The sequence below is a fragment of the Moschus berezovskii genome, chromosome 6, assembly GCF_049115385.1.
Source record: "Moschus berezovskii isolate FMDL1 chromosome 6, NW_MosBer_1.0, whole genome shotgun sequence".
Lineage (NCBI taxonomy): Eukaryota > Metazoa > Chordata > Mammalia > Artiodactyla > Moschidae > Moschus > Moschus berezovskii.
This window is the reverse complement of record NC_142465.1, coordinates 68,829,991-68,856,090: the sequence shown is the minus strand read 5'-3', so window position 1 is coordinate 68,856,090 and position 26,100 is coordinate 68,829,991. Positions and strand designations below refer to the sequence as shown.

General features: G+C 37.7%; 1 protein-coding gene across 5 annotated transcripts in view; it reads right to left on the bottom strand.

Annotated features, from left to right (window-relative positions):
• SCYL2 (SCY1 like pseudokinase 2) overlaps window positions 1-26,100 on the bottom strand; it is a 56,496-nt gene that overhangs the window by 25,435 nt on the left and 4,961 nt on the right. For all 5 annotated transcript variants that reach the window (XM_055395028.2, XM_055395029.2, XM_055395024.2 and 2 more), the window contains exons 2-8: window positions 19,483-19,687; window positions 13,417-13,574; window positions 5,596-5,740; window positions 3,838-3,987; window positions 1,850-2,071; window positions 1,316-1,432; window positions 600-725 (exon numbers count right to left, since the gene is read on the bottom strand). In XM_055395028.2, coding sequence (XP_055251003.1) covers window positions 600-725; window positions 1,316-1,432; window positions 1,850-2,071; window positions 3,838-3,987; window positions 5,596-5,740; window positions 13,417-13,574; window positions 19,483-19,659 — 1,095 coding nt within the window. In that variant the 5' untranslated portion in view covers window positions 19,660-19,687. The remainder of the gene's footprint in view (window positions 1-599; window positions 726-1,315; window positions 1,433-1,849; window positions 2,072-3,837; window positions 3,988-5,595; window positions 5,741-13,416; window positions 13,575-19,482; window positions 19,688-26,100) is intronic.

Genomic DNA, 26,100 nt, shown 5'->3' with positions numbered 1-26,100 from the left:
ACCTACCAAGGTAGGAGATATGAGTTCTATCCCGGAAGCAGAAAGATCCCACATGCCACAGAGCAACTAAGCCCATGTACCACATCTATTGAGCCTGTCTCTGCAACAGGAGAAGCTTCCGCAATGGGAAACCTGTGCATCACAACTAGAGAGTAAGCCCCGGCTTGCTGCTGCTGCTGCTAAGTCGCTTCAGGCATTTTCAACTCTGTGCGACCCCACAGACGGCAGCTGACCAGGCTCTGCTGTCTCTGGAATTCTCCAGGCAAGAACACTGGAGTGGGCTGCCATTTCCTTCTTCAATGTGTGAAAGTGAAAAGTGAAAGTGAAGTCACTCAGTCGTGTCCGACTAGTAGCGACCCCATGGACTAGAGCCCACCAGGCTCCTCTGTCCATGCGATTTTCTAGGCAAGAGTACTGGAGTGGCTTGCCATTGCCTTCTCTGACCTGCTTGTTACCACTAGAGAAAAGCCCATGCAGCAACAAAGACCTAGCACAGCCAAGAATACATACATACAACTCCCCCCTCTGCAAACAAGTGGAAGACAGCATATAATGAAACATAGAGAAGGGACCATTTGTTTAAAAAAACAACCACAAACCTTAGGCAGTTTTGGCAGAACCTTTGGCAGTCCTTTGAAAAACTGTGATTTCTGAAGGTTATCTCTTTGGAATAAGGTATCAAAATATTGCAGTGTTACTGCACCAACATCATCAAAGAAGGGAATCTAAAAACAGAAAAGTAAAATTATTTTAATAAATATTGAAATACTTCTCATATGTGAAACTGACACAGTATGGTGAAAAAAAAATACTCAGAAACATTTAGCAAAATGCTCAAGACAACTTAATAAAAATTCTAATTGTAAAAATCAGATTAAGAAATAATAAATTACTTCTCTTTTTGAAGTCAATTTTTCAGAATCAGAATCTGTGAACTGTCTACACAATAACATTTACTTTACATAACTAGTAAAATATTGAAAGATGAACTAAAATATCTTGAGGCCATAAACAGTACCATTTATTAAAATCCATGCTTATATGAGTGAATTAAGAGGGTTATGAACTCTTAGCATGTCTAGAACTTATGCATGCCCAACTGTAACTATTATGTCTCTTTATTTGAAATCTTAACTTTATATCAGAGCACTTACATCATAAATTAATTCCTTAAGATTAAAGGACAATGAATATTTAAAACACCCATGAATACAGACGTTATCTGGGGACTATATATTAAATCTTCAGAAGCATTTAATCAACTTTAACTCATTTTTTGTCCCTCCATCTAAGGCAGGAATTAATATATACTCACCTTTGTCATTTGATCTGCATCTGGTCTTACAGTTGGAGTTACATTTAACAGTAGTTTTACATGTTCACGGACTTCCTCAGGTATACTTGTAAGTGAACTAGATCCTAAACGACTCAACTGTTCAAGAGTAATGTTAAATATGAATATAAAGTATTCAAAAGACACACATTTATATTGTGAACAGCTCATTTAAATATTTTTGAAATTTAGTAAATGTATTTTTAGATTGAAAAAACTGCTATTGCAAGATAACTAAAACATGTCTTTTAATACCTGAAATTGTCTCTATTCCTAAAGCAAAATGCCCAGTATTTTAGGCCATATTTCAATTTTCACTCCAGTAAATAAATGCCATGATTAAAGTTGTAGTAACAAATATTAATCCTAAGAATTACTTTTGTTAAGTTGATTTTATGAAAACAAAATATGAGACACTCCTCCCAGTTTAGAGAATTTTCTGAACATATTTTAGAAAAAAATACTAAGAAACATTTAATACATTTTTAATGCAAGCAAATATTTAAAGGCAAATACCTGATCCAATTGTCTGCTGAAACTCTTGTAAATATCTTGCTTGTTAACTTCAAATACAGGTTTCCCTTTATTAAATACAGCATACATGACAGTTCCTAAAGAGTACATATCACTGGCTGTTTCACAGGTCACAGAAAGTATATATTCAGGAGCCAAATATTCAGGATTTGGAAGACACAATGATGGTAAATTTGGGTCCCATTCTTTACATGGAAACTTAGGCTATAAAAGGATAGAAAAATGATCACATGGATTAAATATGTCAAATTAAAGCAAACCACTGTCAACTACTAACAATTAAGTTTTAAATTCACACTCAGTCATGCAAGTGAAAATGTCATCACCACTTTCAATTCTAAATTTCCCCAAATCCCAAAACTACAACATGCATGAAACAAGCTAAGAGATAGAATAAGAACTCTTATAACTTTGAGATTATTGGCACTCTCTTCCAGAAAACAAATTATCAGTATACTATATGATGCATTTTGAACATGGAAAGGTCTGGCCTATGTTTTCTGATACAGGCTTCAAACTTACAAGCTCAAGTAGTTGTTTGAAACCTTGTTCTTTCACTAATGAGCTATGTGATTTAATTAATAGGTTCAAAAGGCTGTTGTAAAATTAAACAAATGTATGGAAAACAGTCCCAGCACAATGCCTGACCCATAGTATATCTCAACAAATACTAATTCTTTCTGCTTCCCCTAAAAATGTTTACTTATATTACAAATATTTTTTAGGTCAAATCGTGGTTTCTTTAACAACTACGTAGTAAAAACTTGAAATATTGCAGTGTTTCCCTAAGTATAAATAGGTAGGTTTCATACTGACTAAGTAACAGGTGCTTTTTAGCCAGAAAAACTGGGTTCAAATCTTAGATCTACTGCTTACCACCTGCCTAAACTTAAAGCAGGTTAGTTCATTCTATGAGTCTAGCTTGCTCATCTGTATTATTCCTATACCTCACTGAGTTGTTGCAAGGATAATAAGTAAATACACAGGTAGTGTTTAGAATGGAGAAGGCAATGGCAAGCCACTCCAGTACTCTTGCCTAGAAAATCCCATGGACGGGGGATCCTGGTGGGCTGCAGTCCATGGGGTCGCTAAGGGTCGGACACGACTTAGCGACTTTCACTTTTCACTTTCACACATTGGAGAAGGAAATGGCAACCCACTCCAGTGTTCTTGCCTGGAGAATCCCAGGCACGGGGAAGCCTGGTGGGCTGCCATCTATGGGGTCACACAGAGTCGGACACGACTGAAGTGACTTAGCAGCAGCAGCAGTGTTTAGAAAGAGCTTCAATAAACGTCAGCCATGACTGTCACTGCTATTGTTGCTATCATGCTCCCTAAACAAGATTCTGTGGTTCAATAAGTTGGGGAAACACTGCTAAATTCACAGTTTGTTCCTGTACCTGACATTCTGAGGGGGAAAAAACCTACCTAACCCCAAAGTGCTCAAATTTGCTTAACTCTAGCACTTGCTTCTAAAGTATCATTACTGTGGAATTAGTGTATTAAATATTCTCAGGTACAACGAACATTAGAAATTTTCTATAAAGCTATAAATTTAAACATACCATTGTACCACAAAGCCTATTTATACAGATTTATCAGACTTCCCAGATGATGCCAGGGGTAAAGAATCTGCCTGCCAATGTAGGAGACACAAGAGACGTAGGTTTGATCCCTGGGTCGGGAGGATCCCCTAGAGGAAGAAATGGCAACCCTCTTTTCTGAAAACTCCCATGGATGGAGGAGCATGGCATATTGCAGTCCATGAGGTCACAAAGAGTTAGACACGACTAAGGAACTAAGCATAGGTTTCTCTGTCCTCTACTGTCTATCTGCTCTCAAACTCATGTCCACTGAGTTGGTAAGGCCATCCAATCATCTCATCATCAGACATATAAATTCTCTATTTCAGATGCAATTCAAAAATTTCCAGAGCTTTAAAAAAATTAGAAGAATAAAACCTTTATTACCTCTTGTTCAGAAGGATTGGTTGATGATACACAAAAATCAAAGCCCATTATTTTCCAGGCTCCACTTTTATTCAAAATTATATTTTCAGGTGTAATATTTCCATGAACCATTTTCACACTGCTGTGCAAAAATGACAATCCTTCAGAAACCTGTAAATTGGAATAAAAGATATTTTTACATTCAAGTATATTAATAAATGTCTCATAATAATCAAATTTCTGCTTCTCCCAATAAAACTTTTTACATGTCAGGTTACTAAATTTCATAAATGCAAAAGTGTAGAGAAAGTTGCCAGAGCATTCTAAGCATTAGCAAGAAAATCTCCCAAAACAGAGAGCAACTACTTATTTAAGTTCCTTTCTACATACACAAAAGCAAAAGAAAAGACTTTGTGTCCCAAATTTATTCAGTTCCTGAGTTTGAAAAGTGAGAGAATCTGGTTTCTGAGTTAACAGACAGTAAATATCAAGAAACACCTTCGTAAATTTGATTCTAATTCTTAATATTTTTTATACTTACACTCCACATTGATATTAAGATTTTCTTAGTATTGTGCTCAGTTTTCAAACTGATGTTCACTCATTCTTACTTTGGATTAATATTTGATAATTTTATATTTGTGCCTGAGATCACCATGGTATTTGGTAACAAAAAGTGAAGACTGGATTTGAAAGGACCAACCATACCAAGTTTTGGAAAGATGTGAAAAAATATGTAACTTCTATATACTGCAATGGGACTGCAAAATGGTATTACCATTTCTAAAACGGTTTTTCATTTTCTTAGAAAATGAACTATATACATACTGTTTGATTTAGTCATCCCACTCCCTGGTAATTAACCAAGAGAAGTGAAATTAAATGTCCATCAAGAACATGTACATGAATGTTCATAGCAGCTTTATGCACAAGTGTCCAAAACCGTAAGCAACCCAAATGACTGTCAATGAGTACATGGACAAGAAACCTATGGTACAGCCATGCTATGGACTACTGCTCAGAAACAAAAAGAAGCACTGATACATACAACTATATGAGTGAATATCAAAATAATTTGATTGATTGAAAGAAGCCCAGCCAAAAACACAGTACATATTGTATGATTTCATTTAGAAAATTCTAGAAAATACAAACTGATTCACAGTGACAGAAAGCAGGTCACTGGTTTCCTGGGATGAGAGACAAAAAGGTAGCAAGGAGCAAGAGGTAAGGATTACAATAGGTATGAGGAGACTCTGGAGGGTCATGGATACGTACGTTATTTTGACTGCAGTGATGGTTCTACCTAGGAACTTAATAACTGTGTATTTTTAAATATGTGAAGTTTACTGTATGCTAATTAATTATACCTTAATAAAGCTGTTAAAAATAATAAAATTATCTCTGTCCCCCAAAACAAAGAATCTACTGTATAAATTTACTCTATAAAGCTGAAGATATTTTGGTAAGTAGGGGAAGGAAATCAGCAAAAGTGGAATGGACTTATGAGATGCATTCTGAACGTTTAAAACTCAAAAAAATATAAAAGGAACCACACATCCACCAATCAACAAGTGCTCTTCTCCAAAGGTTACTAATGTTATGTTTCATACATTAAAAATACAACTTAAGCCTAACAATAAACTGTAGAGAGAAATCCTAGAACATAGAAATGATTTTTAAATTACTGAAAGCAGTTTATATAGCTAAATTTGAAATGGCTATAAAAATACTTTTGAAGGAAAATATTCCATCCACATGATGAATAAAAATACATACCTGAAGCAAACCATATTTGGTTTCTACATCATAAAGTTTATAATCCTTAATGTCTGGAGACACAGGGGAAGGTAGATTTTCCCAGTTACCCAGAACATTGGCTAAACTGGCAAAAACTGGTTCTGTGCAAAATGCCAAGCAGTCCCTGTTTTAAAAAAAGAAAAATATGAGTGGTCCTATTTAATTACCAAGAAGGTAGACAAGTTTAGATTTATTTTCACCATTACTATAACATACTTAGACTCACAAAGTCAGGAAGCTCTGTATATGAATTACACTGGATAATTACCATTGTGCTTTTTGAATAATTAATATTCTTTGTGGAAAACCAATAAAAAAATTTAGAATACTGTTATATTACCCGCATTTCTAAGGCTATAATATTCAGAATATGCTCAAAGGAAACTATAGACTTCCCAGATGCCTCTGGAGCAAGAGGAGTCAGGACATAGCTCGAGCTCGCATAAGCTGGCCACATTTCTTTTTTTCACTGTTAAAAACAAACATCTGGATGGGGGGTGGGGGGGCGGTCCCTGAATTATGTCACTTGAGACCTTTGTGAGTTGTTGGAGCCCTGGGCAGGCACATTATTTTTGCATCTTTTGGTCTGTCTTTTGCACCTGGAAACAATGTGAATACCTTTTTGTTCTTGCTTTGGCAAACATGGTTATCCCCTGGGGCCTCCTCTGGTACTTTGCAAGCTCTGGTACTTATCCTCCATAGCACATTGCTAGTAGAGGTGTGCATGCGTGCTGGCCAGGGGCTGGGGGGTGTCCTGTTTCCAGGTGGTAAGTGGGTGGGAGTGTCCAGGAGTCTCTGGCATAGGTGTGGGTCAGCAGTGGCCTGCTGTAGGGTTGGGGGCACTGAGTGTAGCAGTGCCTGAATGGGACCTTTTGAAGAAAGTCACCTTTATCTTTATTATCTTCTACCTCCACCATAGTTTGGCCCCAGATAAATAACAGAGAGGGAACACAGCCCCACCCACAACAGAAAATTGGATTAAAGCATGGCCCCGCCCATCAGAACAAGACCCAGTTTCCCCCTCAGTCAGTCTATCCCAACAGGAAGCTTCCATAAGCCTCTTATCCTTCTCCATCAGCAGACAGACAGACTGAAAGCCACAACCACAGAAAACTAACTAATCTGATCACATGGTCCATAGCCTTGTCTAACTCAATGAAACTATGAGTCATGCCTTGTAGGGCCACCCAAGACAGATGGGTCATGGTGGAGAGTTTTGACAAAATGTGGTCCACTGGAGAAGGGAATGGCAAACCACTTCAATATTCTTGCCTTCAGAACCCCATGAACAGTATGAGAAGGCAAAAAGATAGGACACTGAAAGATAAACTCCCCAGGTCGGTAGGTGCCCAATATGCTACTGGAGATCAGTGGAGAAATAACTCCAGAAAGAATGAAGAGACGGAGCCAATGCACAAACACCCAGCTGTAGACGTGACTGGTGATAGAAGTAACGTCCAAAGCTGTAAAGAGCAATATTGCATAGGAATCCGGAATGTTAGGTCCATGAATCAAGGCAAATTGGAAGTGGTCAAACAGGAGATGACAAGAGTGAACATCGACATTTTAGGAATCAGCAAACTAAAATGGACTAGAATGGGTGAATTTAACTCAGATGACCATTATATCTAATACTGTGGGCAAGAATTCCTTAGAAAAAAATGGAGTAGCCATCATAGTCAATAAGAGTCTGAAATGCAATACTCGGATGCAATCCCCAAAATGACAGAATGATCTCTGTTCGCTTCCAAGGCAAACCATTCAATATCACAGTAATCCAAGTCTATGCCCCGACCAGTAATGCTGAAGAAGCTGAAGTTGAACGGTTCTACGAAGACCTACAAGACCTTCTAGAGCTAATACCCCAAAAAGATGTCCTTTTTATTATAGGGGACTGGAATGCATAAGTAGGAAGTCAAGAAACACCTGGGGTAACAGGAAAATTTGGCCTTGGAGTACAAAATGAAGCAGGGCAAAGGCTAATAGAGTTTTGCCAAGAGAATGCACTGGTCATAGCAAACACCCTTTTCCAACAACACAAGAGAAGACTCTACACGTGGACATCACCAGATGGTCAATACTGAAATCAGACTGATTATATTCTTTGCAGCCAAGATGGAGAAGCTCTACACAGTCAGCAAAAACAAGACCAGGAGCTGACTTTGGCTCAATCTCCTTACTGCCAAATTCAGAATTAAATTGAAGGAAGCAGGGAAAACCATTAGACCATTCACGTATGACCTAAATCAAATCCCTTATGACTATACAGTGGAAGTGAGAGTCAAGGGATTAGATCTGATAGACAGAGTGCCTGATGAACTATGGACAGAGGTTCGTGACACAGTACAGAAGGGTGGGATCAAGACCATCCCCAAGAAAAAGAAATGCAAAAATACAAAATGGTTGTCTGAGGAGGCCTTACAAACAGCTGTGAAGAGAAGTTAAAGGCAAAGGAGAAAAGGAAAGATATACCCGTTGGAATGCAGAGTTCCAAAGAATAGCAAGGAGAGATATGAGAAAGTCTTCCTCAGTAATCAATGCAAAGAAATACAGAAAAACAACAGAATGGGAAAGACTAGAGATCTCTTCAAGAAAATCAGACACCAAGGGAACATTTCATGCAAAGATGGGCACAATAATGGACAGAAATGGAATGGACCTAACAGAAACAGAAGATAGCAAGAAGAGGTGGCAAGAATACACAGAAGAACTGTACAAAAAAGATCTTCACAACCCAGATAACCACGATGGTGTGATCACTCACCTAGAGCCAGACATCCTGGAATGTGAAGTCAAGTGGGCCTTAGAAAGCATCACTACGAACAAAGCTAGTGGAGGTGATGGAATTCCAGTTGAGCTATTTCAAATCCTAAAAAATGATGCTTTGAAAGTGCTGCATTCAATATGCCAGCAAATTTGGAAACCTCAACAGTTGCCATGGGACTGGAAAAGGTCAGTGTTCATTACAATCCCAAAGAAAGGCAATGCCAAAGAAGGCTCGAACTACTGCACAATTGGACTCATCTCACACGCTAGTAAAGTAATGCTCAAAATTCTCTAAGCCAGGCTTCGGCAATATATGAACCGTGAACTTCCAGATGTTCAAGCTGGTTTTAGAAAAGGCAGGGGAACCAGAGATCAAATTGCCAACCTTTGCTGGATTATCAAAAAAGCAACAGAGTTCCAGAAAAACATCTACTTGTGCTTCATCAACTACCCCAAAACCTTTGACTGTGTGGATCACAATAAACTGTGGAAAATTCTGAAAGAGATGGGAATACCAGACCACCTGACCTGCCTCCTGAGAAATCTATATGCAGCTCAGGAAACAACAGTTAGAACTGGACATGGAACAACAGACTGGTTCCAAATACGAAAAGGAGTACATCAAGGCTGTATATTGTAACCCTGCTTACTTAACTTATATGCCAAGTGCATCATGAGAAACGCTGGGCTGGATGAAACACAAGCTGGAATCAAGATTGCCGGGAGAAATATCAATAACCTCAGATATGCAGATGATACCACCCTTATGACAGAAAGCAAAGAAGAACTCAAGGGCCTCTTAATGAAAGTGAAAGAGGACAGTGAAAAAGTTGGCTTAAAGCTCAACATTCAGAAAACTAAGATCATGGCACCTGGGCCCATCACTTTATGGCAAATAGATGGGGAAACAATGTAAACAGTGACAGACTTTATTTCTGGGGGCTCCAAAATCACTGCAGATGGTGATTGCAGCCATAAAATTAAAAGACTCCTGTTCCTTGGAAGAAAAGTTATGACCAACCTAGACAGCATATTAAAAAGCAGAGACATTACTTTGCCAACAAAGGTGTGTCTAGTCAAAGCTACGGTTTTTCCAGTAGTCGTGAATGGATGTGAGAGTTGGACTATAAAGAAAGCTGAGTGCCAAAGAATTGCTGCTTTTGACCTGTGGTATTGGAGAAGGCTCTTGAGAGTCCCTTGGACTGCAAAGGAGATCCAAACAGTCCATCCTAAAGGAAATCAGTCCTGAATATTCATTGGAAAGACTGAAGCTGAAGCTGAAACTCCATACTTTGGCCACCTGATTGGAAGAACTGATTCATGTGAATAGACCCTGATGTAGGAAAGATTGAAGGCGGGAGGAGAAGGGGATGATGAGGATGAGATGGTTGGATGGCATCACCAACTAATGAACACAAGTCTGAGTAGACTCCGGGAGTTGGTGATGGACAGGGAGGCCTGGCATACTGCAGTCCACGGGGTCGCAAGGAGTCGGACAGGACTGCGCAACTGAAGTGAGCTGAACTGACTGGGAGTGACTATGGAGCCCATGTCTAGAGGATCAACAAGGCTCCCCCAGGTTGCCAAGGGGCCAGGAGATACTATGTTCTGTTCAGAGCACGGCCCATGGACACACCTGGAGCTGAGGGAGCTTACCTGGAGGAGGTCAGTGGGGAAGATTTCAGGGCCAGGCAGTCAGGTCCAGATGCTGGTCGGAGTGACTGGCCTCATGACAACCTTAATCTCAGAGCAGCTTTGTTTTTATCTATCATTTTTAAAGGTGTCACAAGTTTCCAATTTTTAAAATTATCATTCTTGATTTTTTTTTGTAATGCTTTGGGCATACTGCGTGGCGTGCGGCATCTTAGTTCCCAGAGCAGGGACTGAACTTGGGCTGCCAGCATCAGTAGCTCAGAGTCTAACCACTGGATGGCCAGGGAATTCTCTATTGTTTTTTGATTATAAGAATGTTTAGAAATTCAGAAAATGCTAGATATTAACATTCAATAAGCCTTGTAGACTAATGATCAAGAACTCAAGCTCTGAAGACAAATACCCAATTTCAAGTCCCAGCATCCTTATTCTTTGTTGGTCTCATTTAGACACTTTGAGTCTCACTTTGTCCATTTGTAAAATGGTGATGCAAGACCACCATGAAAAGGGTTACTGTGAAGATCAAGTGCATGTGAAATACATAACATGCTGACTAAAATATAAGCTCAGTAAATGCTTACAATTGCTACTATAATTACCAAGTGTCTGAGACTTCAAGTCCTAACATTTCATGCCTTAGGGCTTAGGCTATGATAATGAAAAATTATAAGGCAGAGAATTAACAAAGCTATCCCAAGCCTCTCCACCTAGACAGTGACTGCTGAATGGCAAACATGCCTTCTGCTATTCCATCTGTCAGTAGTACTGAGTAACTTTTTTTTCACCTTGAACCTATTTTTCAAATGAAAGCTTATGCAGAAGTTCAATATGTATAAGAGGTAAAGACAGAGTTGCTGTAAAGACAGAGTTGCTTAGGTTGAAGGAGGAGGTTACACTGTCCTGCCAGCTCAGATATCATGAAAGATAATGATCCTGATCTTGTTCTTCACTCCCTCGCTAAGCTTATTAACAGAGCGGACACCAGGCTTTCGTTCACTGAACTGTTCTGTTCTGTTCAGTCGCTCAGTCGTGTCCGACTCTTTGCGACCCCGTGGACTGTAGCCTACCAGGCTTCTCCATCCATGGGATTCTCCAGGCAAGAATACTGGAGTGGGTTACCATTTCCTTCTCCAGGGGACCTTCCCGACCCAGGGATCGAACCCGGGTCTCCCGCATTGGAGGCAGACGTGTTAACCTCTGAGTTAACTGGAGGAAAACTGCTCAAATACTCCTAGGGTTTGTCTACAATTTTCAGTGATTCCCAGGACTCATTTATTTTAGCAACTCTAATTTTTTTCCTTTGCTGTCTTGTCCTCAGAATCATTCTTGGTCATATCAATATTCATGATTATTCTTCAAGTTTGAAGGCCTTATTATCTTTCATGAATATTTATTTCCATCATCATTACAAACAGTTACACACCAGAAGTACCATAGCCCATCTCATGGACCATCTTCCCCAACCACAGGTATTTACTAACCATTCATCACCTACCTTTTACTACCACCACCTAATCTAGCTTCCCAGTAACTTTATTCAACAAGTCTGAAGTATTCAGTCCTGACTACACTTTCTTTCTCCCTACTGCTTCAGTTGAATCATCCTTACTACCCTTTACTGAGCAAACACTTATTAACCCTGTAGTTATCATCACAGGTTTCTTTTACTCTCTTGCTTCTGTCAGAAGCTGAAGCAAAAATACAAAATCCAAGACTTCATAAACTTATCATCTAAAGACATAATATACTTAACTTTGCTCTTTTTATTTTTCAACATTCAAAAATATCCCTTCATAGCCCTCTTATATTAACTCCTCATTCTTTTACCCACTACTCATCTATGATCCACGTTCTACCTGAAAAAAAGTAAAGTTCATTTAATATGAATGATCTCATTTCCCTACACTTTACCTCAGTATATTAGTGATTTATAACTATCCTCCTGAAATTTCCTTTTAGTTCCTTCCCATGGACGGAGAAGCCTGGTAGGCTACAGTCCACAGGGTCGCAAAGAGTCGGACATGACTGAGCGACTGAACGGAACGGAACGGATGGGATTTAATTCACATAATGATGTTTTCTCTACTGGGTTCCTTTCTAGCTTCCAAACTGCCATCCTACTGAAATTATTGAGTATCACTAATAACTTTTTCCTAGCCAAATGCAATGGTCCTTCTCAGCCTGTCTTTCCTTTTTATTAGGTGGTCTCCAGTGTTAAGGAGTCCTTTCTTCCCTTACTTGGCTCCCATAACACACTGCCAATTTTTCTCCTGCCATACAACATGTATGGCATTTCTCCTCCAGTTTCTTTCCCAGGCCCTTCTTCCCCCTTTTCAAGTTCTGTCATCACTACTCTGCTCTTTTGACTCATGCTCCTGAAATTCACTTTTTTCATGGTTTTAATCACTGCCTCTATGTTACTAGGGCTTTCCTTGTGGCTCAGCTGGTAAAGAATCCACCTGCAATGTGGGAGACCTGGGTTTGATCCCCGGGTTGGGAATATCCCCTGGAGAAGGGGACAGCTTCCCACTCCAGTATTCTGGACTGGAGAATTCCATGGACTGTACAGTCCATGGGGTCGCAAAGAGTCAGACACAACTGAGCAACTTTCACTACCACTGTGTTATTCACCTCCATAGACATCACCAACTCTGAACTTTTGTATGGCTTACTGTTCTATAGCACATTTCTTTTGGATGATCCCAGTGTCATTTCCATATTATTAAGTCATTAAAAACTGGAAGTTACTTTTTTCTTCCGTAACGTGTTCCTATTTCCATCAATGCTACTGTAATTTTTACACCTAGCCATGAAAATGCCTTAAAGTGACCTCTGAATTATCTCTCTTCATGAATGCCAATAAAGCCCAAGTTCTGCAATAGTTAAATCAGTATAAGGGGAGCTGTAGGGTCAAAGATAGTGGAGTAACTGAGGGCTATGGGGTGACATACAGGACCTAGTAAAAAGTTAAACACCCAGAACAGTACTACCTGGAACACACATAAAAACAACCTCTGAACATTGAATCAATAAAGAGGGCACAATGAATTCTAGCAAATTAACAAGAACCACTTCTTTCAGGCAGGGACTTCTCTTGTAGCTTCCATTTGGAGTAATGTAGTCTTGAGCATAGAATAAACACATACAGACTCAAGGCAAATGCAGGGAAAACTCCTATTAATACTTCAAAAAGAGATTATATACATAGCACATGCAAGTAAATTTTAAAGAAGTAATTAATCCATTAGAACTCAACCCTCAAAGTTTATAAAAAAAATTTTCACTAAAAGTATGTTGCATAGATAGAATGCAAATATAAAGGTTTTTTTTTAAATTATTTTTTTTAGGAAGTCTCTAGTGTAAGTTTTCATAAAAATTTACCTGGATTCTTCTAAAGGATGCTGGACAGTAAGAAGTCGAGGGTGTCGTAGTCGAGTTAACTGTTGGACTCCTCGTTTTAGAGAATCAATGATTTGATCCTTTTCAAATTTTTGATATTTATCAATCAGCTTTTTATCAAAGACAAAAACAGCCACTTCCTAATAAAAGAAATGTGTAATCTTAATCAATAATATATAAAAGTAATAAAATTTGAGCTATGCATTATCTACAAACGCGTAATACTATGCAAATTTTAACACTATTGTAATACTTTTTTGGTATCGAAAAGTTGGTTTCTTCACGATTACTAAATTTAAATATTTTCAAAGGTATAAGATTCAGGCTTCCCAGTTGGTGCAGTGGTGAAGAGTCCACCTGCCAATGCAGGAGACACAAGAGACACGGGTTTAATACCTAGGTTGGGAAGATCCCCTGGAGAAGCAAATGACAACCCACTCCAGTATTCTTGCCTGGAAAATCCCATGGATAGAGGAGGTTGGTGGGCAACAGTCCATGGGGTCTCAAAAGAGTCAAACACAACTTAGTGACTGAACAACAAAATGTGATATAAGCCTCCAGGAAACTATTTGAGTGAGAGACTTAAACAGCACTCACATGTATACTGCCTTTATAAGTTAGCCTGGCATACACACACACACACAGTATTAGCTCTTTTGATCAGTTTGAGACACAGAACAAACAGGAGCTAAGAACATTATGTAATATTACTTTGAACGAAAAATAAATGACCTACAAGTTCAAGCTCCTATCTCACTATTCATGTGTACAATCTTATTTTAGTAAGTGTTCTAACACATTTTAAAATGCATCTAATTTAAATGTGTTTATTTTTTCAAGATGTTTTAAGTCTTTAAAAAAAGACGTGACTTCTGAGTTCCGACGGATTCACCTCTCTGAAGGAAGAACACTACTGTTCATAAAGAAAAAGAAACAACACACTCTCTGAGGCATCCATTCACTGTCTTAGGTCAAAGATAAAAGATGCCAGATTAGGTTATCAACTATCTTAAAATATTTTCTTTGGTCCAAACAGTTAATTAAAATTAACCAATGTCAACAAAGTAGTGACTAGTTAACTAAACTTTAGACCTCATACTGATTTTCTAAAAAAAAACTTAGCCTGTACCTCAAAACTATTCAACAGAATAGATTATCACCTAATCTCTAGTTTGTGTCTTGCTTCTACTACTTCACTATACTACCCTCTCTGGTAACACATATCACCTGTATAAAATTCCTATCTTATCTATGCTTATATAACCATTTTAATCCTAAATATGCTATTCTGTAAAAAGACTAAGTCAGTTTCAAAGCTATAAGAGAAATAAAGCAGAATAAACTCAGCCCAGCAACTATCTACTAGACATTACAAGAGTTATTTTATAGCATCTCTAGAAAGAGATTCTAGAAAGACTAATGGTTAGGAAGTAAGAGCTGCTTTAAATAAACACGCAAAAAGGAAACTAAACAGTACTTATGACTAAATAGTAGCTTCAAGTGCTAATAAACTATAATTGAAGATCTATCCATTTCCACATGTTCACATGTTGCACTTGGTTAAGTTTATCTAGATAATAACTTTTAAAAATCCCAATGGCTCATTTTATATACAGAACTAGCCTAAGAACTTTATTTTACTACAAAATACACATTTGCCATGAAGATTCTTAGGAAATCTTAATTTCACTTTCCTAAATTATTCACTATGAGGTACTTCTTCAATGAATGTCTTTCAAAAATAATAAAGAGCAGCAGAAATTGGTTTTTGGAAGCATAAAGACAGAATAATAATACAGATGTATAATCAGGTACAACGAAAGCACAAGTAACCAGGCACAAGTAACTCTGTATTTACCAAGTCGTCTTATCTTGCTGTATTCCAGGTTTCATAAATATGTTCTTTTTTCATCAGTTTTTTAAGTGCTGTTCTAACAACTCTTCTCAGAGGGTTTCAAACATTTAAGTTAAAAATTTTAAAGTTGTACGTAATCTGAAAATTTTAATTAATTATCTACTAATGTGAACTTCTGTAGTAGAGGAACAACAGACTGGTTCCAAATAGGAAAAGGAGTACATCAAGGTTGTATACTGTCACCCTGCTTATTTAACCTATATGCAGAGTACATCATGAGGAACGCTGGGCTGGAAGAAGCACAAGCTGGAATCAAGATTGCCAGGAGAAAGATCAATAACCTCAGATATGCAGATGACACCACCCTTATGGCAGAAAGTGAAGAGGAACTCAAAAGCCTCTTGATGAAAGTGAAAAAGGAGAGTGAAAAGGTTGGCTTGAAGCTCAACATTCAGAAAACAAAGATCATGGCATCTGGTCCCATCACCTCATGGGAAATAGATGGGGAAACAGTGGAAACAGTGTCAGACTTTATTTTTCTGGGCTCCAAAATCACTGCGGATGCTGATTGCAGCCATGAAATTAAAAGACGCTTACTCCTTGGAAGGAAAGTTATGACCAACCTAGATAGCATATTAAAAAACAGAGACATTACTTTGCCAACCAAGGTCTGTCTAGTCAAGGCTATGGTTTTTCCAGTGGTCACGTATGGATGTGAGAGTTGGACTGTGAAGAAAGCTGATCGCCGAAGAATTGATGCTTTTGAACTGTGGTGCTGGAGAAGACTCCTGAGAGTCCCTTGGACTGCAAGGAGATCCTACCAGTCCATTCTAAAAGAGATTAATCCTGGGTGTTCATTGGAAGGACTGATGCTAAAGCTGAAACTCCAATACTTTGGCCACCTCATGCGACGAGTTGACTCACTGGAAAAGACTCTGATGCTGGGAGGGATTGGGGGCAGGAGGAGATGGGGACGACAGAGAATGAGATGGCTGGATGGCATCACCGACTCGATGGACATGAGTTTGAGTGAACTCCGGGAGTTGGTGATGGACAGGGAGGCCTGGCATGCTGTGATTCATGGGGTCGCAGAGTCGGACACGACTGAGTGACTGAACTGAACTGAACTGAATGTGAACTTGAAATAACCAATCCTAGGAAAAATTACATAGATAACCCTCAAAGGGCTATGTATACAAACCCTGAAAATATTAATATAAGGATTCTTTTTACTTGGAAATACTGCTGTGTTTTTTTGTGTTTTTTTTTAATACAATGTGAAATTATGATAATTTTTGAAAATCATGTAAAAAACAGTAAAATATGAAATGGAGGAAAGAACAGATGTAAATTTTAAATGCAATAGTTTGAATATCATAGTATTTATTTCACTGCCATATAACAAGAGAAAACACTTTCCTATTTTTAACTATTAAAACCAGGTATAAGAATCTCCTAGCCCAAAGTATCTTACCTGATGTTTACCTCAAAGTCAAATTTAAGATCATATATTGTGCTATAAGGGCTGCCCTGTGGGCTCAGACAGTAAAGAATCTGTCTGCAATGTGGGAGACCCAGGTTCAATCCCTGGGTCAGGAAGATCCCATGAAGAATGGAATGGCTACCCACTCCAGTATTCTTGCCTGGAGAATCCCATGGACAGAAGAGCCTTGCGAACTACAGTCCATGGGGTCACAAAGAGTTGGACACGACTGAGTGACTAACGCTTTCACTTCACTTTCATTCTGCTATAAAACACAACTACAATCAAGTACACTATATGCTAAGTAAAGAAAAGCTGAGAGGGTAGGCAAGATTCCTTCAGCCTCAATGTCACTTTGCTGCTGCTAAGTCGTTTCAGTTGTGTCCGACTCTGTGTGACCCCATAGACGGAAGCCCACCAGGCTCCCCTGTCCCTGGGATTCTCCAGGCAAGAACACTGGAGTGGGTTGCCATTTCCTTCTCCAATGTGTGAAAGTGAAAAGTGAAAGTGAAGTACCTCAGTCGTGTCCGACCCTTAGCGACCCCACGGACTGCAGCCTACCAGGCTCCTCTGTCCATGGGATTTTCTAGGCAAAAGTACTGGAGTGGCTTGCCATTGCCTTCTCTGCAATGTCACTTTAAGCGGGAAGTAAAGGACAAAGAAGAGTATCCTTTTCCATTATTTTTCCCCCAGTTTCTCTAAAATCAGCACTGTTCAACAGAACTTTCTGTGATGATAGAAAGTTCTATACCTGCATTGTCCAATATGGTAATACTAGCCACATGTGGCTATGCAGCATTTGAAATGTGACCAGTACAACAACAGAAAAACTAAATTTAATCTTAATTTTAATTAATTGAAAAAGCCATACATATCGTATGGCTACCAATATTGTATTAAGTACAGCTCCAGATTATCTATTTTCTCTGATTCTCTTTTAATAAATATGAGGCTACTGAAAAAAGAATTAGCATTTTTCAATTAAGGGAGAAATTCAAATGAGGCTTCAGGGCCAAGCTGGTTAGGCACTCAGCTCTTCCTTAAGGAATCAGTCAGCATTCCAGACAGGATACTCAGAGTTCTGACCTCTGAGGTTTGAAAGAGGCAAAGAAAGAAAATTCAAAATCATACCCACAGAGAGCAATGATATATTCTAAAACTACCTTTTTCCTCAAAGTAATAATTTTGTCAGAAAACAAAAGGAGTACAGTATAGTTTCATAAGAGAACTCAGTTCTGAAAGTCAGCTGCTGAGAAATGCTACATTAACGTGCAATATCTAAGCAATCATCTATTATTTGTGCCTGGTTCTCATGTTCTATGGCAACAACAGGAGCTCCAATAGTAACAGAGGGTTTCAGCATATGAACTAATGATATAAACACAAACACCCTGAACTCTTTTGATTAAGGACAAAGACACTATTATGTTATTGCATTCTTAATAAACAATGCAAAATTTAGTAGGTATTCTTTCACTTTTCCTTTATATAACTGATTATAAAAGCAATTTATACTGGCATTGGAGGTTGGTTATTTACATAACTTCATGATTTCATTCACAGCTTTCTAAGTAGTCAATACTCAAGGAACCATTATTTTTTGGATAAGCTGCTGGTGAAAGTGAAAACAATGTTCAAAAATGACCAATCAATATCTAAGGTACAGATCAACTTTGGACTTAAGCACTTCCAACCAAATGACAATAAAAACAAGATTTAAGGTCAGGTACAAACCACATACCAGCAATCTATTACAGGAACAAGACTCCTCCTTCATAAAAGGATAACCAAAGCCAATTCAGTCTTAAATATACTTATTTGGGAATAATCTGGTTTTGGAAAAGTCATAATGCATACCCACAATTATACAATTTTGATACTCATTGGAACATATGTGTAATAAACCTCACATGTCTTAAAGTCTGTATGTTTCACATATAGGGAAGTGAAGTACTTTCAGAAACTAATTTTTCTTTTTAAAGAATATATTTCCACAGAGGTTTTAAACCTGGAGATTTTCCAATTCTTCAACAATTCCAAAAGAAAGTGGTTAGTAAATTTTAGTAATCCTCCACATTTCTCAGAACTATCTGTTGGTTTCTTAAATTAATAAAAATACAACTCAAACTACTCTTCACTAAAAGTACAGTTTCAAAATAACTTTTAAATCAGTATACCCCAAAACATACTACTGATTATATCCCACAAATATATCGCCCTTTGATGGTAAAAATTACCAGGTTAATAAACATGAAAAAATATTACAGAAGTCTATTTTCTAGAAGGTTATAGAAGAAAAGAGGGAAGTAAGAATGCTTAAAAAAAGAATGCACTTAACATTAGAAAAGTTTAACTGAGTAGTATGTCATAACTCATTGATAAAGATAAAAGGAACATGGGAATTTTTATTCTAAAACATTTTGCTAAATATCTAATACACTCATTTGCTCAACTGATATGTTTATGTTATTAAGTAAACAAAATTAAATCACAAGATGAGCTGATACATCAAATAATGTATTTGTAACTAGGACATTCAAGGGCATGTTTAAAAGCATTTGTTTTTCTATGACCTCCTTAGATGAATGAAATGACAACTAAAGAACCGATTGCTTTCAGCATTTTTTAAAATAAAAAAGGATACATGCACAGTATGGTCATTATTAGCATGTGTGTTTTTTTTCCAGCTGAACTTTAAGTTAAAACTTACCTGCTTTGTTGACTTTTTTGTGCCATTAAAAATCTTCCAAGCTAGCCCATTGCCACCACTGGCAATATGTCGGCCAACATCAAATTCTCTAGTGACAGGATTTCCCATCACAGCACTAGTGACGTCAGCTGTTACTTTTGTAACAGTACTCTTCAACTTATTTAGCATGGACTCCATGGCTGCAGTTCTGGGTAGTTATAGTTACCTAGAAACACAGAATATAGGAGAGCAGTGATCATTGGTTCTTACTTCTTTAAGCACTGATTCATTACTTACTGTGAAAGTTTAATATACCCCAAACAACAAGCAAAACAATCCTATAGAGACAAAGTTATATGTTAGTTTTGCCTTCAGAGAACCCAATATACTTGAGTCTAGGAGCCAAACTGTGCTTCCACCTTAACTGTCACAGACTAACAAGAGAAAAGACACAGTCACACTTGACACTAACATGAACGCTGCTCAACTGTACAATAATGGTGCATATCATAAGACCCTTGAAGACTTGAAGTGGTACAGAGGGTCTGAATCTTTCTTCTCAGTAAAAATAATACACAAAACCTGAAAGGCTCTACTGTTATACTAAACCATACCAGATGGAAATCTGAATCTACAAAAGGAATGGAGGACCCTAAAAGTAAAAATTATTCAGGTATATAAAACACTTATCTTACATTATCTCTAAAAGATAGCTAATTAAAGCAAAAATAGCAAAAATGTATTGCACTTATATGTAAAAGTAAAAATGTGACAAGACAAACCAAGGATAAGAGAGGTGAAGTGAAAGTATATTTTTGAAATATTCTTATATGTGAGGTAGTATAATACCATTTGAAGTTAGACTGTGGCACATTAAAGACATACTAAAGACCCTAGAGCAAGACCTAAAATAATAAAGAGACAAACCTAAACAGCCAATAGTGGAAATACAATGGAACCCTTCAGTAAACTGAGTTAATTTTTTAAAAAATAGGAAAAAAAAAAAAAAGAACAAATGTGAAAATAGAAAATAAGTAACAAGATAGAGCTAAATTCAACCATATAAATAACTACATTAGATGTAAATGATTTAAAGCCCTGTTAAATGAATGAGACTATCAAACTATATTAAAAAAGCAAGACTCAGTTATACACCGTTTACAAGAAACCCACTTTACAGGATGATTTAAAAGTTTAAAAATGGGTACTTCCCTGGTGGTTCACTGGTTAAGACTTTGGGCTTCCACTGGTCGGGGAACTGGATCCCATATGCTGCAACTAAGTTCAAAAATGTGAAAATATACCGAGCTGGAGTGGCTATATTAATAACAGACAGAACAGGCTTCAAGACAAAGAGGGACACTTTACAGTGACAAAGTTGTCGATTCTCAAGAAGATATAACAATCCTAAATGTGTACATATTGAACTAAGGGAGCTTCAAAATAAATGCAGCAAAAACTAATAGAACTGAAGGAAGAAACAGACAAATCTTCAAGTGTAGCTGGAGACTTCACAGATCCGTTCTTAGTGGCTGATGGACAGAAAGACCAAAAAGACAGAAAATCAGTAAGGAAATAGAAGTCCAGAACAATGGAGATGTGGGTTCAGTCCCTGGGTCGGAAAGATCCCTTGGAGAAAGAAAATGGCAACCCATTACAGTATTCTTGCCTAGGAAATCCCATGGACAGAGGAGCCTGGTGGGCTACAGCATGGGGTCACAAAAGAGCAGGACACAACTTAGCAACTTAACAACAACAACAAATCAAGTAACCTAACCTAAAACACTCCACTCAACAAAAGCAGAATGTATTTTGTTTTCATATGTACATGGTATATTCACTAAGATAGACTATATGTTGAACCATAAAATAAGTCTCAAATGAGTGAAACTACTGGAATAATATAAAAAATGTTCAACAAGGACAATGAAATTAAGCTAGAAGTCAGTGATAGATAAATATCTAGAAAAATGCAAATACCTGGAAATTAAACAACACTTCTAAATACTCAAGGGTTAAAAAAGAAACCACAGAAAAAAATTTAAAATATCTGGAAATGAACGAAACTGAGAAATCTGTGGTATGTAGGCAAAGCTTGCCTCATAGGAAATTCATAGCTTTAAATGTTTATATTAGGGGAAAAAAATTCCAAAATCAATGGTATAAGCTTCCAACTTAGGAAGTTAGAAAAAAGGAGAGAATTAAACTCAAAATAAATTTAAAAAGTAGAAAGAATAAAGAATAGACTTAAATGGAACAGACTGAATTTAATTTAATAAGAGAAATGAAAAAGAAAAGAATGAAGCCACACACTTTTTTAAGATAAATCTCTAATTACATTAAGCAAACTTTTAAAAACACACATGACCAGTATTGTAAATAGAGGAAATCCTGCAGACGCTAATCCCTTACAGATTCTATAGATTCTGAATCAATCAGGTATTATATTATGGATAATCTTATGCCAGCCAATTAATTCAACAACTTGGATAAAGTGAAAAAATTATTGGGGCGGTACAACTACCATAACTAAAGAGAAAGTCAGAATAACCCTATATTTCCTGTAAGATGTTACAGAAAAAACCCAAATGACCTTTCTGGCCAACCCAGTAAAAGAAATGCATTTCATAACTACAACTCGTACCACAAATAGAACTCCAGGCTTAGATGGGTTGACTGCTGAGTATGGGGTGACTGCAGCCAAGAAATTAAAAAGACACTCAATCCTTGGAAGAAAAGTTACAACAAACCTAGACAGCATATTAAAAAGCAGAGACATCACTATGTCGACAAAGCTCCATATAGTCAAAATTATGGTTTTCCAGTAGTCATGTGTGAATGTGAGAGCGGTACCATAAAGAAGGCTCAGCGCTGAAGAACTGATGCTTTCCAACTGTGGTGCTGGAGAAGACTCTTAAGAGTCCCTTGGACTGCAAGGAGATCAAACCAGCTAATCCTAAAGGAAGTGAAGTGAAGTCACTCAGTCGTGTCCGACTCTTTGCAACCCCATGGACTGTAGCCTACAAGGCTCCTCGTCCATGGAATTTTCCAGGCAAGAGTACTGGAGTGGGTTGCCATTTCCTTCTCCAGGGGAATCTTCCCCACCCAGGGATCGAACCCGGGTCTCCCACATTGCAAGCAGATGCTTTACCATCTGAGCCACCAGGGAAGCCTAAAGGAAATCAACCCGAAATATTCATTGGAAGTACTGAAGCTAAAGCTGAAACTCCAGTACTTTGGCCACCATTTGTGAAGAGCAGACTCTCTGGAAAAGACCCTGATGCTGGGAAAGATTGAGGGCAGGAGGAGAAGGGGGCAACAGAGGATGAGATAGTTGGACTGCATCATCGACTCAATGGACATGAGTTTGAACAAACTCGGTGAGATAGTCAAGGCACAGAAGCCTGGTGAGCTGCAGTCCATGGGGTTACAAACATTTGGACACAACTGAGCTACTGAACAACAATAACTAGGTTAAGGCAGAAAAATTTTTTTGACAAAAGTCAATGCTCATTCAGTATAAAAATGCACAGCAAACTAACAACAGAAAGGAGCTTCCTCAACCTGACAAATGGTATCTCTGAATATCTACAGGAAGAAAGAGAAGAAGTAAAATTCTTTATTCTCAATAACACGATCATACACACAGAATGTCAGAAGTAATTCACAAAAACAGCTACTGGAATTAATATGTAAGTAAGCATTAAGGCAGAATATGAAAATACTTTTTTAAAAAGACTACTTTTATATTTTAGAAACAGACAACTGAACATGGAAATTTCAAAATTACCATTTTGAGGGAGGAATGGCCAAGATGGTGGAATAGAAGGAACCTAAGCTCACTGGAAAAGAGTCTGATGCTAGGAGGGATTGGGGGTGGGAGGAGACGGGGACGACAGAGAATGAAATGGCTGGATGGCATCACCGACTCGATGGACATGAGTTTGAGTGAGCTCCGGGAGCTGGTTATGGACAGGGAGGCCTGGCATGCTGTGATTCATGGGGTTGCAAAGAGTCGGACACGACTGAGCGACTGAACTGAACTGAAGCTCATCTCCTCTCTCGAGCACATCAAGATCAAAACAATACACTGAAAAGGACTGAAATCTACCAGAAAAGATCCTCTACAACTAAGGACATAAAGACAGAACCACAAGATGGGTAAGAGGAGTGGACTCATGATATAATCAAATCTCATGCTCCCCCAGGATACGAGATATTTCCCCACAAACTAGAGAAAAATTTTATTACAGAGGTTCTCTCACAGGAGTGAGAGAGCCTTACATCAGGCTCCCCAGCCCAGAGCTCTAGCACATTGGGAGGAGAAACCCCCAGAGCATTTGGCTTTGAAGGCCAGCTGGGCTTAGCCATGGGAATTCCACAAACTTCACTCTTAAAGGATGCACACAAAAATCTCACACACACTGGAACCAAGGGTAAAAGCAGTGATTTCATGGAAGCCTAGGCCTATGAGAAAGTATCTTGTAGTAACTTATAATGGAAAATGACCTGGAAAAGAAAATACATATATGTATGTATGTATGTATGTATGCATAACTGAATCATTTTGGTGTATGCTTGAAACTGTAAATCAAACATACTTCAATTGAAAAAATTAAGGAACTAAAAAAATGTTGACATGCAAAGTAAAAAATTTAAAAGGCAAACACTGATGCAAATAAATACAGCAAATGGAAAAAATAGCATTTCAAGGACACAAAATACTTAAGAATAAATTTAACAAGATACAAAGACTTAAAAAAGATACAAAGATACAAAGACTTGCATAATGAAAATAAAATTTTTTGTGAAAAATTGAAGATGACTTAAATGGAAAAAGTTGTACCGACAATATTGTTTGTACAATATTGTTAAGACATTGTCAATTTTCCCCATCAATCTATAGACTTGATGCAATCCAATCAGAATCCCAGAGGCTTCTGTAGAAAGAAACTGACAAGCTGTGAAAATGTTACTCTGAGAACAGGTCCATAGGCTTCACTAGATTGTTTAAGGGTCTACCGCACAGAAAGAGGTCTAAAGGCCTACCACTCATCAAACTTTCACCTGCTGTGTATTGTTGTTGTTTAGATGCTAAGTCCTGTTCCACTCTTTTGCAACTCCATGGACCCTGTCAGGCTTCTCTGTCCATGGGATTTTCCAGACAAGAACACTGGAGTGGGTTGCCATTTCCTTTTCCAGGGGATCTTTTCAATTCAGTGATTGAAACCCCATCTCCTGCACTGGCAGGTAGACTCTACCAGTGAGCCACCAGGGAAACCATGTGTATTCTTTCCTAAAATTGATTTGCCTGAGAACAAGTGTGTACCTTGCAAATTTTCCTTAGCCAACTCTTTTTCACAATTTTCTCCCACTTGACCAAAGTAAAATGTTTTTCTCAGCCATCCCAGTCTTATTATAGGGCATTTCTCTGGGTATACAAAACCTTAGCAGGCATGCCAAAAGGGAAAATGCAGTTCGAGAATACATTAATCCTGAAAGTCTCTTAAGAGTAAAGCAAAAAGAAGTTTGGTAAGAAATTCTGAAGGAGATTATGCTTTAGTTCTTAACAGCAAAATCCTATGCCTTATCTGTCACAGAAATACAATTAAGAAACAAGATAGTTATTACAGGAGTGTATAGAACACGCTTATTTCAATTAATAAGCAAAAACTCCAAGGTTCTGATAAAAATAAAACATAATCTAAAAATTAGATACTCTGTAACTATCTAAACCCTCGACAAAAAAAATTCTGATGCTATCAACTTAAAGCACAAAAAGCACAATGTCTTACAAAATTAGAGAATACACAAGCAAAAATATCTAGAAGGCCACTGGACGAACGTAGTGTTAGTTTGTGTCCTATTTTCTCAGTTAATTAAATTGTATTTATTTAGATATAACTTACTTTCTTCTGTTAAAGATCTGAACTGTCTGTAAATAGAAATGAAAATTGCTTTCCTTTTTCTATTTAATACTGCATTTCTGAAAGCAGTTGGAAAATGTTACTACTGGAATTATGAAAACATTTATTGCCATGCCAAGTTGTTTTCTATGAACATCTGCTACTGATTTTGATGGGAAGGTGGAAGAGACATTAAAATCCTATTTAAAACCTACACATCCTTTCCTCTAACTCTGCCTAAAATATGTATTACATGCTATGCACGTGTCATATGTTGGGAATACAGATGTAAATGGAAACATTTCTGCTATTTAGGGACTCAGTTGAGTAACACACTCTGAAAAGACTTATACCAGTTAACTAGAGTATAAATGTAACATGCTTTGGCAACATGAAAATGGGCCCAAAAATGAAGTGTTCGTAAATCAATTATATTCCAATAAAAAGTTTAAAAGAAAAAAAGAGAAGTGTTTTTCAAGTAGGAGAAAAGTAAAAGAGTTTCCAGAAAGGACTGTGCCAAGACATGAAGGTGAGGAAGACTATATATGATGTGATTTGAAAATTATAAATAGTTGAGTATCAAAACAAAGGATATTTTCAGAGTTAATATTCAAATTTGAGTTGCCTATCCATTAGCCAGAGTCAACACTGGTAGAAATACACATGAAAATACATCTGGTGAACTATTTTATATTTATTGAGTACCCACTATGTACCTGACACCACATAAGAA